This window comes from Dermochelys coriacea, chromosome 1, assembly GCF_009764565.3.
Source record: "Dermochelys coriacea isolate rDerCor1 chromosome 1, rDerCor1.pri.v4, whole genome shotgun sequence".
NCBI classification, from domain to species: domain Eukaryota; kingdom Metazoa; phylum Chordata; order Testudines; family Dermochelyidae; genus Dermochelys; species Dermochelys coriacea.
In genome coordinates this window covers 151,089,758-151,102,704 of record NC_050068.2, presented here as the reverse complement: position 1 = coordinate 151,102,704, position 12,947 = coordinate 151,089,758, and the positions used below count along the sequence as shown (strand labels likewise).

The 12,947-nt window shown below is 45.6% G+C and overlaps 1 protein-coding gene across 2 annotated transcripts in view; it reads left to right on the top strand.

Annotated features, from left to right (window-relative positions):
• Window positions 1–12,947, top strand: part of CFAP47 (cilia and flagella associated protein 47) — a 638,800-nt gene that overhangs the window by 69,126 nt on the left and 556,727 nt on the right. For both annotated transcript variants that reach the window (XM_043505538.1, XM_043505542.1), the window contains exons 19-20: window positions 7,396–7,473; window positions 12,596–12,740. In XM_043505538.1, the coding sequence (XP_043361473.1) occupies window positions 7,396–7,473; window positions 12,596–12,740 (223 nt within the window). The remainder of the gene's footprint in view (window positions 1–7,395; window positions 7,474–12,595; window positions 12,741–12,947) is intronic.

Sequence of the window (12,947 nt, the reverse complement as noted above, 5' to 3'; positions counted from 1 at the left end):
ACATGACGAAGCCCTTTTTTCGACTTAAAGAGCTCTTAAAATCGATTTCCTTACTCCACCCCTGACAAGGGGATTAGCGCTGAAATCGGTTTTGCTGGGTCGAATTTGGGGTACTGTGGATGCAATTAGATGTATTAGCCTCCAGGAGCTATCCCAGAGTGCTCCATTGTGACCACTCTGGACAGTCACAGTCTTTGGACAGTCTTTGAAAACTCGTGGCGAACAGGGGAAGTCCCGGATGACTGGAAAAAGGCTAATGTAGTGCCCATCTTTAAAAAAGGGAAGAAGGAGGATCCTGGGAACTACAGGCCGGTCAGCCTCACCTCAGTCCCTGGAAAAATCATGGAGCAGGTCCTCAAAGAATCAATCCTGAAGCACTTAGAGGAGAGGAAAGTGATCAGGAACAGTCAGCATGGATTCACCAAGGGAAGGTCATGCCTGACTAATCTAATCGCCTTTTATGATGAGATTACAGGTTCTGTGGATGAAGGGAAAGCAGTGGATGTATTGTTCCTTGACTTTAGCAAAGCTTTTGACACGGTCTCCCACAGCATTCTTGTCAGCAAGTTAAGGAAGTATGGGCTGGATGAATGCACTATAAGGTGGGTAGAAAGCTGGCTAGATTGTCAGGCTCAACGGGTAGTGATCAATGGCTCCATGTCTAGTTGGCAGCCGGTGTCAAGTGGAGTGCCCCAGGGGTCGGTCCTGGGGCCCGTTTTGTTCAATATCTTCATAAATGATCTGGAGGATGGTGTGGATTGCACTCTCAGCAAATTTGCGGATGATACTAAACTGGGAGGAGTGGTAGATACGCTGGAGGGGAGGGATAGGATACAGAAGGACCTAGACAAATTGGAAGATTGGGCCAAAAGAAATCTAATGAGGTTCAATAAGGATAAGTGCAGGGTCCTGCACTTAGGATGGAAGAATCCAATGCACCGCTACAGACTAGGGACCGAATGGCTCGGCAGCAGTTCTGCGGAAAAGGACCTAGGGGTGACAGTGGACGAGAAGCTGGATATGAGTCAGCAGTGTGCCCTTGTTGCCAAGAAGGCCAATGGCATTTTGGGATGTATAAGTAGGGGCATAGCGAGCAGATCGAGGGACGTGATCGTTCCCCTCTATTCGACACTGGTGAGGCCTCATCTGGAGTACTGTGTCCAGTTTTGGGCCCCACACTACAAGAAGGATGTGGATAAATTGGAAAGAGTACAGCGAAGGGCAACAAAAATGATTAGGGGTCTAGAGCACATGACTTACGAGGAGAGGCTGAGGGAGCTGGGATTGTTTAGTCTGCAGAAGAGAAGAATGAGGGGGGATTTGATAGCTGCTTTCAACTACCTGAAAGGGGGTTTCAAAGAGGATGGCTCTAGACTGTTCTCAATGGTAGCAGATGACAGAACGAGGAGTAATGGTCTCAAGTTGCAATGGGGGAGGTTTAGATTGGATATTAGGAAAAACTTTTTCACTAAGAGGGTGGTGAAACACTGGAATGCGTTACCTAGGGAGGTGGTAGAATCTCCTTCCTTAGAGGTTTTTAAGGTCAGGCTTGACAAAGCCCTGGCTAGGATGATTTAACTGGGACTTGGTCCTGCCTTGAGCAGGGGGTTGGACTAGATGACCTTCTGGGGTCCCTTCCAACCCTGATATTCTATGATTCTATGATTCTATGATTCACTCTCAACTCAGATGCACTGACCAGGTAGACAGGAAAAGGCCCGCGAACTTTTGAATTTCAGTTTCCTGTTTGGCTAGTGTGGCAAGCTGCAGGTGACCATGCAGAGCTCATCAGAAGAGGTGACCATGATGGAGTCCCAGAATCGCAAAAGAGCTCCAGCATGAACCGAACGGGAGGTACGGGATCTGATCACTGTATGGGGAGAAGAATCCGTGCTATCAGAACTATGTTCCAGTTTTCGAAATGCCAAAACATTTGTGAAAATCTCCCAGGGCATGAAGGACAGAGGCCATAACAGGGACTCGAAGCAGTGCCGCCTGAAACTTAAGGAGCTGAGGCAAGGCTACCAGAAAACCAGAGAGGCGAACGGCCGCTCCGGGTCAGAGCCCCAAACATGCTGCTTCTATGATGAGCTGCATGCCATTTTAGGGGGTTCAGCCACCACTACCCCAGCCGTGTTGTTTGACTCCTTCAATGGAGATGAAGGCAACACGGAAGCAGGTTTTGGGGACGAGGAAGACGATGATGATAATGAGGTTGTAGATAGCTCATAGCAAACAAGCAGAGAAGCCGGTTTTCCCGACAGCCAGGAACTGTTTCTCTTCCTGGACCTGGAGCCAGTACCTCCTGAACCCAACCAAGGCTGCCTTCCGGACCCACCAGGAGGAGAAGGGACCTCTGGTGAGTGTACTTTTAAAATACTATAAAAGGTTTAAAAGCCATCATGTTTAATGATTTATTTGCCCTGGCATTCGTGGCTCTCCTGGCTATACTCCCAAAGCCTTTGCAAAAGGTTTCTGGGGAGGGCAGCCTTATTCCATCCACCACAGTAGGACACTTTACCACTCCAGGCCAGTAGCACGTCCTCGGGAATCACTGTAGAACAAATCATTGCAGTGTATGTTTGCTGGTGTTCAAACAACATCCGTTCTTTATCTCTATGTGTTATCCTCAGGAGAGTGATATCATTCATGGTCACCTGGTTGAAATAGGGTGCTTTTCTTAAGGGGACATTCAGAGGTGCCCGTTCCTGCTGGGCTGTTTGCCTATGGCTGAACAGAAATGTTCCCCGCTGTTAGCCACGCGGTGAGGGGAGGCAAAATGCGATCTTGTAACGAAAGCACATGTGCTATGTATGTAATGTTAACAGCAAGGTTTACCGTGAAAGAGTGTACCCATTGTTCTATAAAATGTGTCCTTTCAAATACCACTGTCCCTTTTTTTTTCTCCACCAGCTGCATGTGTTTCAAGGATCACAGGATCTTCTCCTTCCCAGAAGCTAGCGAAGATTAGAAGGTGAAAAAAATGATTGTCTGCCCTTGCTTTTACGGAGGAGAGGTGGCGGGCTGAAGAGAGGGCTGAAGCTGAAAGGTGGTGGCAGCATGATGAGAGGAGGCAGGATTCAATGCTGAGGCTGCTGGAGGATCAAACTAATATGCTCCAGCATATGGTTGAGCTGCAGGAAAGGCAGCAGGAGCACAGACCGCCGCTACAGCCCCTGTTTAACCAACTGCCCTCCTCCCCAAGTTCCATAGCCTCCTCAGCCAGACGCCCAAGAACGCGGTGGGGGTGCCTCCGGCCACCCAGCCACTCCACCCCAGAGGATTGCCCAAGTAACAGAAGGCTGGCATTCAATAAGTTTTAAACTTTTAAAGTGCTGTGTGGCCTTGTCCTTCCCTCCTCCACCACCCCTCCTGGGCTACCTTGGTAATTATCCCCCTATTTGTGTGATGAATTAATAAAGAATGCATGAATGTGAAGCAACAATCACTTTATTGCCTCTGCAAGCGGTGATCGAAGGGAGGTGGGGAGGATGGTTAGCTTACAGGGAAGTAGAGTGAACGAAGGGGCGGGGGGTTTCATCAAGGAGAAACAAACAAAACTTTCATAACGTAGCCTGGCCAGTCATGAAACTGGTTTTCTAAGCTTTTCTGATGCGCACCGCACCCTGCTTTGCTCTTCTAACCACCCTGGTGTCTGGCTGTGCGTAATCAGCAGCCAGGCGATTTGCCTCAACCTCCCACCCCGCCATAAACGTCTCCCCCTTAGTCTCACAAATATTGTGGAGCGCACAACAAGCAGTAATAATAGTGGGAATATTGGTTTTGCTGAGGTCTAACCAAGTCAGTAAACTGTGCCAGCGCGCTTTTAAACGTCCAAATGCACATTCTACCACCATTCTGCACTTGCTCAGCCTGTAGTTGAACAGCTCCTGACTACTCTCCAGGCTGCCTATGTATGGCTTCATGAGCCATGGCATTAAGGGGTAGGTTGGGTCCCCAAGGATAACTATAGGCATTTCAACATCCCCAATGGTTATTTTCTGGTCTGGGAAGAAAGTCCCTTCCTGCAGCTTTTGAAACAGACCAGAGTTCCTGAAGATGCGAGCGTCATGTACCTTTCCCGGCCATCCCACGTTGATGTTGGTGAAACATCCCTTGTGATCCACCAGTGCTTGCAGCACTACTGAAAAGTACCCCTTGCGGTTTATGTACTCACTGGCTTGGTGCTCCGGTGCCAAGATAGGGATATGCGTTCCGTCTATGGCCCACCACAGTTAGGGAATCCCATTGCAGCAAAGCCATCTACTATGACCTGCACATTTCCCAGGGTCACTACCCTTGATATCAGCAGATCTTTGCATTGGCTACTTGCATCACAGCAGCCCCCGCAGTAAATTTGCCCACTCCAGATTGATTCCCGACTGACCGGTAGCTGTGTGGCATTGCAAGCTTCCACAGGGCTATTGCCACTCGCTTCTCAACTGTGAGGGCTGCTCTCATCTTGGTATTCTTGCGCCTCAGGGCAGGGGAAAGCAAGTCACAAAGTTCCATGAAAGAGCCCTTACGCATGCGAAAGTTTCGCAGCCACTGGGAATCGTCCCAGACTTGCAACACTATGCCGTCCCACTAGTCTGTGCTTGTTTCCCGAGCCCACAATCGGCATTCCACCACATGAACCTGCCCCATTAGCACCATGATGCCCACATTGGCAGGGCCCGTGCTTTGAGAGAAGTCTGTGTCCATGTACTCATCACTCTCGTCACCGCGCTGACGTCACCTACTCGCCTGGTTTTGCTTTGCCAGGTTCTGGTGCTGCATATACTGCTGGATAATATGTGTGGTGTTTAATGTGCTCCTAATTGCCAAAGTGATCTGAGCGTGCGCCATGCTTGCCGTGGTATGGCGTCTGCACAGAAAAAAGGTGCGGAACAATTGTCTGCTGTTGCCCTGACAGAGGGAGGGGCGACTGACAACATGGCTTACAGGGTTGGCTTACAGGGAATTAAAATCAACAAAGGGGGTGGCTTTGCGAGAAACTGAATGGCCGCCTCAAGGATAGAACTCAAAACTTGGTTTAGCAGACCGTTGATTTCACAGAGAGAGGGAGGAGGAGAAAATGAATACAAAACAAATCTGGTCTATTTTTTGTTTTGAGCCACTTCATCTACCTTTATACATCTTGCGGGCAGCAGACTGTGGAGTACGACCGCTAGCCATTGTCACCTCCTGGGTGCTCGGCAGAAGATGGTGCAGTATGACTACTAGCTGCTAGTGCACTGCCGATAGGACTCAATCGCCATGACACAAAACAAGGGAAATGACCTGGCTGAGTCACTCCCATGATTGCCCAGGCGCCTGGTTAAAAGAGCACCCAGGACTACGTCGACGACGGCTACCAGTCATACTGCACTGTCTGCTGCCAAAAGGCAATAAACTGCTGCTGTGTAGCAATGCAGTACCACGTCCGCCAGCACCCAGGAGACGTACAGTGACGGTTAGCTAAGCGGGCTCCATGCTTGCCGTGGTATGGCATCTGCACAGGTAACTCAAGAAAAAAGGTGCAAAACGATTGTCTGCCCTTGCTTTTACGGAGGGAGGGAGGGAACGGGGGCCTGATGATATGTACCCAGAACCATCCGCGACAATGTTTTAGCCCCATCAGGCACTGGGATTTCTACCCAGAATTCAAATAGGCGGTGGAGACTGTGGGAACTGTGGGATAGCTACCCACAGTGCAAAGCTCCGGAAGTCGACGGTTGCCTTGGTATTGTGGACACAGTCTGCTGACTACATGCACTTAGAGCATTTGTGTGGGGACACACACATTCGACTGTATAAAAATGCTTTCTACAAAACCGACTTCTATAAATTCGACCTAATTTCATAGTATAGACATACCCATAGAGGTTTATTGACTCAGGGGTTATCTTCCTTTGACATTTTGGGAGCCTGTCACTATTTGAATGAAGTTTTCATGGGAATCTCTATATCATTAACATTTCATATAATTAAATAATCAGCTGAAAACATAAACTTATGTTATTTCTCTAATAATTATTTTTTTTTCAAAAAATTGTTAGTATTTCTTAAATTCAGTAAAGGCACAGGCAAGTTTGTATTGAACCAACATCGTAAGAATAAACTATGATAATTTTATTAATCAGTTTTGCATCAATATTGAGGTGGTCACTTGGTTTGATTACAATTATTTTTAATGGTTTAGGTGAATAAACTCTTTGTAATAAAGAGACTTATAAAGGATATGTTTTAGGATAGAAACTTTCAGTCAGTAAATTAGTTTGCTCCATTTCATTTAGTGCAAAAAATAGCCGCTTGGGCTACCCTGGTGGCCTGGAAATACTACTTTATATTTCAAGGCTCTATTCTCCAGGCCCAAGGTACAAGTAAGTCACACAGAAAACAGTGGAAGTTATTTGTATTCTGTGGTGGGAGAATGGAGCACTGTGCTCAGTTCTTAGATCTACTTTCCTGTTCTCTAGAGTGACAGGGCTTAGACTATTGAAAAGTGTTTAGATTATTTGTCTCCTGTTTGTATGCATCACAAGGAAACTGAGTTCTGAGAGTGCTTCATTATAAAGGTTGATTTGAGATTAGGGAAGCAACAAATACCTGATCTGGATTTGATTTGTACATGAGTCTGATAAATTTCCTGGATTCATCTTGCATCAAGAAAAAAGGGGCAGATTTCAGATAATTTTTAATGGATGCTGTCATGTGCCCAGACCTGGCCACATCTTCTGATCCCACTGCTGTTTCTCCACTTGCTGTTGTTCCCTTACACCATACTATCTAAACCCAACACCCACCCACTCCCTTCCACTTCTGCTACTTCTTGGAAACCTGAGGCACCTGTAGCACTTCTCCTGTCCTAGCTGTAATACCTGTTTCTTTCCATTGTGGCTTGTCTCAAGAAACTTACCTGCCAGTTCCTTCTCACACTGAACAGATTTCCTCCACCCAGCTCCCGCCTGCCATAGAAAACAACTGTGTACTCCCTCCAATATTGCTCTCTCTCCTGGCTGCAAAGAGCTGCTCTTTTCTTCAATTTAGTTCCCTCCTTCAGTAGTGGCTATTATTGTCTTGTTTGGTATCCAACAGAGCTGCTACTTTTACCCAATGACTCCATAACCCACTGGAATCATTGCATGTGTACATTATAGAAACCAATACAGCACTTTTAGACTTCATTATAATATTTTCATATCAAAATAACTTTAGAATGTGGGAAGTTCTTTTCCTGGGAACCTATGCAGTAGAATTCCATGGGTGTGTCTTTCTGTCGTCTATTATTTAAAGCTGTCTTTTTTTTTTAAATTGTCATTTACTATACAGTACGTAATATAATGGAACAGTTGTGATGGCAAAGTAATGTAGTAATTACAATGTTCACAATTTTACTTTTCTTTCAACTAGGTAGCAGTCCGCCATGGAAAAGTATTGGAATTTAGGATTGGTGGATTTGTAGAGGCCCCTGAAATAGGCATTAGTGTAGTAAGTATAAGGTATCTTTTATTAACACTAATTATTAGGTAATTCTAGGTAAGATTTGTAGTATTTAGTTTTATTTGATTATTACTTTTGTAGTCAGGTGTCAGAATTTTCCTTCCTTAGTTATTCACATTTTTTCAGGGACTGAGGAGAATGTGAAGAGAGATTAAAAATTAAATACCTGTGGCAGTTGAGGGATTTAACTGTCTGAACACAAAGTTTGTAAAGGTTACAATGATGAAGGAAGGAAAAGAGGAGAAATAGAAGGAAATTAATTAATTGAAAAATGATACTCAATTTGAAAAACTTCGCTAGTGGTACAATCAAAGGGATTATAGTAGTGGTTCCTAAAATGTGGTCTTTAGCACCCACAAAAGACCTAGAGCCAGAAAAGGAGCTGGATAGGCAGTTGATGAACTGAGACTTCCAGGTTTCAGAGTAGTAGCCATGTTAGTCTGTATTCGCAAAAAGAAAAGGAGTACTTGTGGCACCTTAGAGACTAACAAATTTATTAGAGCATAAGCTTTCGTGAGCTACAGCTCACTTCATCGGATGCATTTTGTGGAAAAAACAGAGGAGACATTTATATACACACACACAGAGAACATGAAACAATGGGTTTATCATACACACTGTAAGGAGAGTGATCACTTAAGATAAGCCATCACCAGCAGCGGGGGGGGGGGGGGGGGAGGAAAGGAGGAAAACCTTTCATGGTGACAAGCAAGGTAGGCTAATTCCAACAGTTAACAAGAATATCAGAGGAACAGTGGGGGGTGGGGTGGGGGGGGGAGAAATACCATGGGGAAATAGTTTTACTTTGTGTAATGACTCATCCATTCCCAGTCTCTATTCAAGCCTAAATTAATTGTATCCAGTTTGCAAATTAATTCCAATTCAGCAGTCTCTCGTTGGAGTCTGTTTTTGAAGCTTTTTTGTTGAAGGATAGCCACTCTTAGGTCTGTGATCGAGTGACCAGAGAGATTGAAGTGTTCTCCGACTGGTTTTTGAATGTTATAATTCTTGACGTCTGATTTGTGTCCATTCATTCTTTTACGTAGAGACTGTCCCGTTTGGCCAATGTACATGGCAGAGGGGCATTGCTGGCACATGATGGCATATATCACATTGGTAGATGCGCAGGTGAACGAGCCTCTGATAGTGTGGCTGATGTGATTAGGCCCTATGATGGTATCCCCTGAATAGATATGTGGACAGAGTTGGCAACGGGCTTTGTTGCAAGGATAGGTTCCTGGGTTAGTGGTTCTGTTGTGTGGTGTGTGGTTGCTGGTGAGTATTTGCTTCAGATTGGGGGGCTGTCTGTAAGCAAGGACTGGCCTGTCTCCCAAGATCTGTGAGAGTGATGGGTCGTCCTTCAGGCTAGGTTGTAGATCCTTGATGATGCGTTGGAGAGGTTTTAGTTGGGGGCTGAAGGTGATGGCTAGTGGTGTTCTGTTATTTTCTTTGTTGGGCCTGTCCTGTAGTAGGTGACTTCTGGGTACTCTTCTGGCTCTGTCAATCTGTTTCTTCACTTCAGCAGGTGGGTATTGTAGTTGTAGGAATGCATGATAGAGATCTTGTAGGTGTTTGTCTCTGTCTGAGGGGTTGGAGCAAATGCAGTTATATCGTAGCGCTTGGCTGTAGACAATGGATCGAGTGGTATGATCTGGATGAAAGCTAGAGGCATGTAGGTAGGAATAGCGGTCAGTAGGTTTCCGATATAGGTGGTGTTTATGTGACCATCGCTTATTAGCACCGTAGTGTCCAGGAAGTGGATCTCTTGTGTGGACTGGTCCAGGCTGAGGTTGATGGTGGGATGGAAATTGTTGAAATCATGGTGGAATTTCTCAAGAGCTTCTTTTCCATGGGTCCAGATGATGAAGATGTCATCAATGTAGCGCAAGTAGAGTAGGGGCATTAGGGGACGAGAGCTGAGGAAGCGTTGTTCTAAGTCAGCCATAAAAATGTTGGCATACTGTGGGGCCATGCGGGTACCCATTGCAGTGCCGCTGATTTGAAGGTATACATTGTCACCAAATGTGAAATAGTTATGGGTGAGGACAAAGTCACAAAGTTCAGCCACCAGGTTAGCCATGACAGTATCGGGGATACTGTTCCTGACGGCTTGTAGTCCATCTTTGTGTGGAATGTTGGTGTAGAGGGCTTCTACATCCATAGTGGCTAGGACGGTGTTTTTAGGAAGATCACCAATGGACTGTAGTTTCCTGAGGAAGTCAGTGGTGTCTCGAAGATAGCTGGGAGTGCTGGTAACGAAGGGCCTGAGGAGGGAGTCTACATAGCCAGACAATCCTGCTGTCAGGGTGCCAATGCCTGAGATGATGGGGCGTCCAGGATTTCCAGGTTTATGGATCTTGGGTAGTAGATAGAATACCCCAGGTCGGGGTTCAAGGGGTGTGTCTGTGCGGATTTGTTCTTGTGCTTTTTCAGGGAGTTTCTTGAGCAAATGTTGTAGTTTCTTTTGGTATCTCTCAGTGGGATCAGAGGGTAATGGCTTGTAGAAAGTGGTGTTGGAGAGCTGCCTAGTAGCCTCTTGTTCATACTCCGATCTATTCATGATGACGACCGCACCTCCTTTGTCAGCCTTTTTGATTATGATGTCAGAGTTGTTTCTGAGGCTGTGGTTGGCACTGTGTTCTGCATGGCTGAGATTATGGGGTAAGCGATGCTGCTTTTCCACAATTTCAGCTCGTGCACGTCGGCGGAAGCAGTCTATGTAGAAATCCAGGCTGCTGTTTCGACCTTCAGGAGGAGTCCACCCAGAATCCTTCTTTTTGTAGTGTTGGCAGGAAGGTCTCTGTGGGTTAATATGTTGGTCAGAGGTGTGTTGGAAATATTCCTTGAGTCTGAGACGTCGAAAATAGGATTCTAGGTCACCACAGAACTGTATCATGTTCGTGGGGGTGGAGGGGCAAAAGGAGAGGCCCCGAGATAGGACAGATTCTTCTGCTGGGCTGAGAGTATAGTTGGATAGATTAACAATATTTCTGGGTGGGTTACGGGAACCATTGTTGTGGCCCCTTGTGGCAAATCTGCACAGACACACCCCTAGATCCGCGACCTGGGGTATTCTATCTGCTACCCAAAATCCATAAACCTGGAAATCCTGGACGCCCCATCATCTCAGGCATTGGCACCCTGACAGTAGGATTGTCTGGCTATGTAGACTCCCTCCTCAGGCCCTTCGTTACCAACACTCCCAGCTATCTTCGAGACACCACTGACTTCCTGAGGAAACTACAGTCCATTGGTGATCTTCCTAAAAACACCATCCTAGCCACTATGGATGTAGAAGCCCTCTACACCAACATTCCACACAAAGATGGACTACAAGCCGTCAGGAACAGTATTCCCGATACTGTCACGGCTAACCTAGTGGCTGAACTTTGTGACTTTGTCCTGACGCATAACTATTTCACATTTGGTGACAGTGTATACCTTCAAATCAGCGGCACTGCGATGGGTACCTGCCTGGCCCCATAGTATACCAACATTTTTATGGCTGACTTAGAACAACGCTTCCTCAGCTCTTATCCCCTAATGCCCCTACTCTACTTGCGCTACATTGATGACATCTTCATCATCTGGACCCATGGAAAAGAAGCTCTTGAGGAATTCCACCATGATTTCAACAATTTCCATCCCACCATCAACCTCAGCCTGGACCAGTCCACACAAGAGATCCACTTCCTGGACACTACGGTGCTAATAAGCGATGGTCACATAAACACCACCCTATATCGGAAACCTACTGACCGCTATTCCTACCTACATGCCTCTAGCTTTCATCCAGATCATACCACTCGATCCATTGTCTACAGCCAAGCGCTACGATATAACTGCATTTGCTCCAACCCCTCAGACAGAGACCAACACCTACAAGATCTCTATCATGCATTCCTACAACTACAATACCCACCTGCTGAAGTGAAGAAACAGATTGACAGAGCCAGAAGAGTACCCAGAAGTCACCTACTACAGGACAGGCCCAACAAAGAAAACAACAGAACGCCACTAGCCATCACCTTCAGCCCCCAACTAAAACCTCTCCAACGCATCATCAAGGATCTACAACCTATCCTGAAGGACGAGCCATCGCTCTCTCAGATCTTGGGAGACAGACCAGTCCTTGCTTACAGACAGCCCCAAATCTGAAGCAAATACTCACCAGCAACCACACACCACACAACAGAACCACTAACCCAGGAACCTATCCTTGCAGAAAAGCCCGTTGCCAACTCTGTCCACATATCTATTCAGGGGATACCATCATAGGGCCTAATCACATCAGCCACACTATCAGAGGCTCGTTCACCTGCGCATCTACCAATGTGATATATGCCATCATGTGCCAGCAATGCCCCTCTGCCATGTACATTGACCAAATGGGACAGTCTCTACGTAAAAGAATGAATGGACACAAATCAGACGTCAAGAATTATAACATTCAAAAACCAGTCGGAAAACACTTCAATCTCTCTGGTCACTCGATCACAGACCTAAGAGTGGCTATCCTTCAACAAAAAAGCTTCAAAAACAGACTCCAACGAGAGACTGCTGAATTGGAATTAATTTGCAAACTGGATACAATTAACTTAGGCTTGAATAGAGACTGGGAATGGATGAGTCATTACACAAAGTAAAACTATTTCCCCATGGTATTTCTCCCCCCCACCCCACCCCCACTGTTCCTCTGATATTCTTGTTAACTGCTGGAATTAGCCTACCTTGCTTGTCACCATGAAAGGTTTTCCTCCTTTCCCCCCCCCCCCGCTGCTGGTGATGGCTTATCTTAAGTGATCACTCTCCTTACAGTGTGTATGATAAACCCATTGTTTCATGTTCTCTGTGTGTGTGTATATAAATGTCTCCTCTGTTTTTTCCACCAAATGCATCCGATGAAGTGAGCTGTAGCTCACGAAAGCTTATGCTCTAATAAATTTGTTAGTCTCTAAGGTTCCACAAGTACTCCTTTTCTTTTTGAGACTTCCAGTTAATATAGGATAACTTATGGATCTCTGAACTGCAGTATTTTTAAAGTACTCTCCAGATATATATATGACCTTATAACGCTCTTACATTGTTTGTTTTTTCTTAAACTTAACAGGAATCCTTTAACTTCCATGGTGTTTATGCTGGTTTCACCCAAGGAATTCCCTTTTTGCTTCAAAACAAAGGAGTAGCACGTGCAAGGGTTGAGTTTGATTTATCCAAATATAAAGACTTTACACTGAACTTCAGAGACCAATCAGGTACTTTATTTTGTTATTTCAGAATTGTAATTAATAGAAAAATATGATATCAGTAAAAGAAATCCAACCTGCAGTTCTTCTCATATAAAAATCTTAGTGATTCACTGTTGTATAGAATGTTTAAAGGCATAGTGTAAAGTAGTTGCTATTTCTTAGCCTTTAATATAAATTAAGATATTATACTATTCCTGTGAAATGACATTAGTT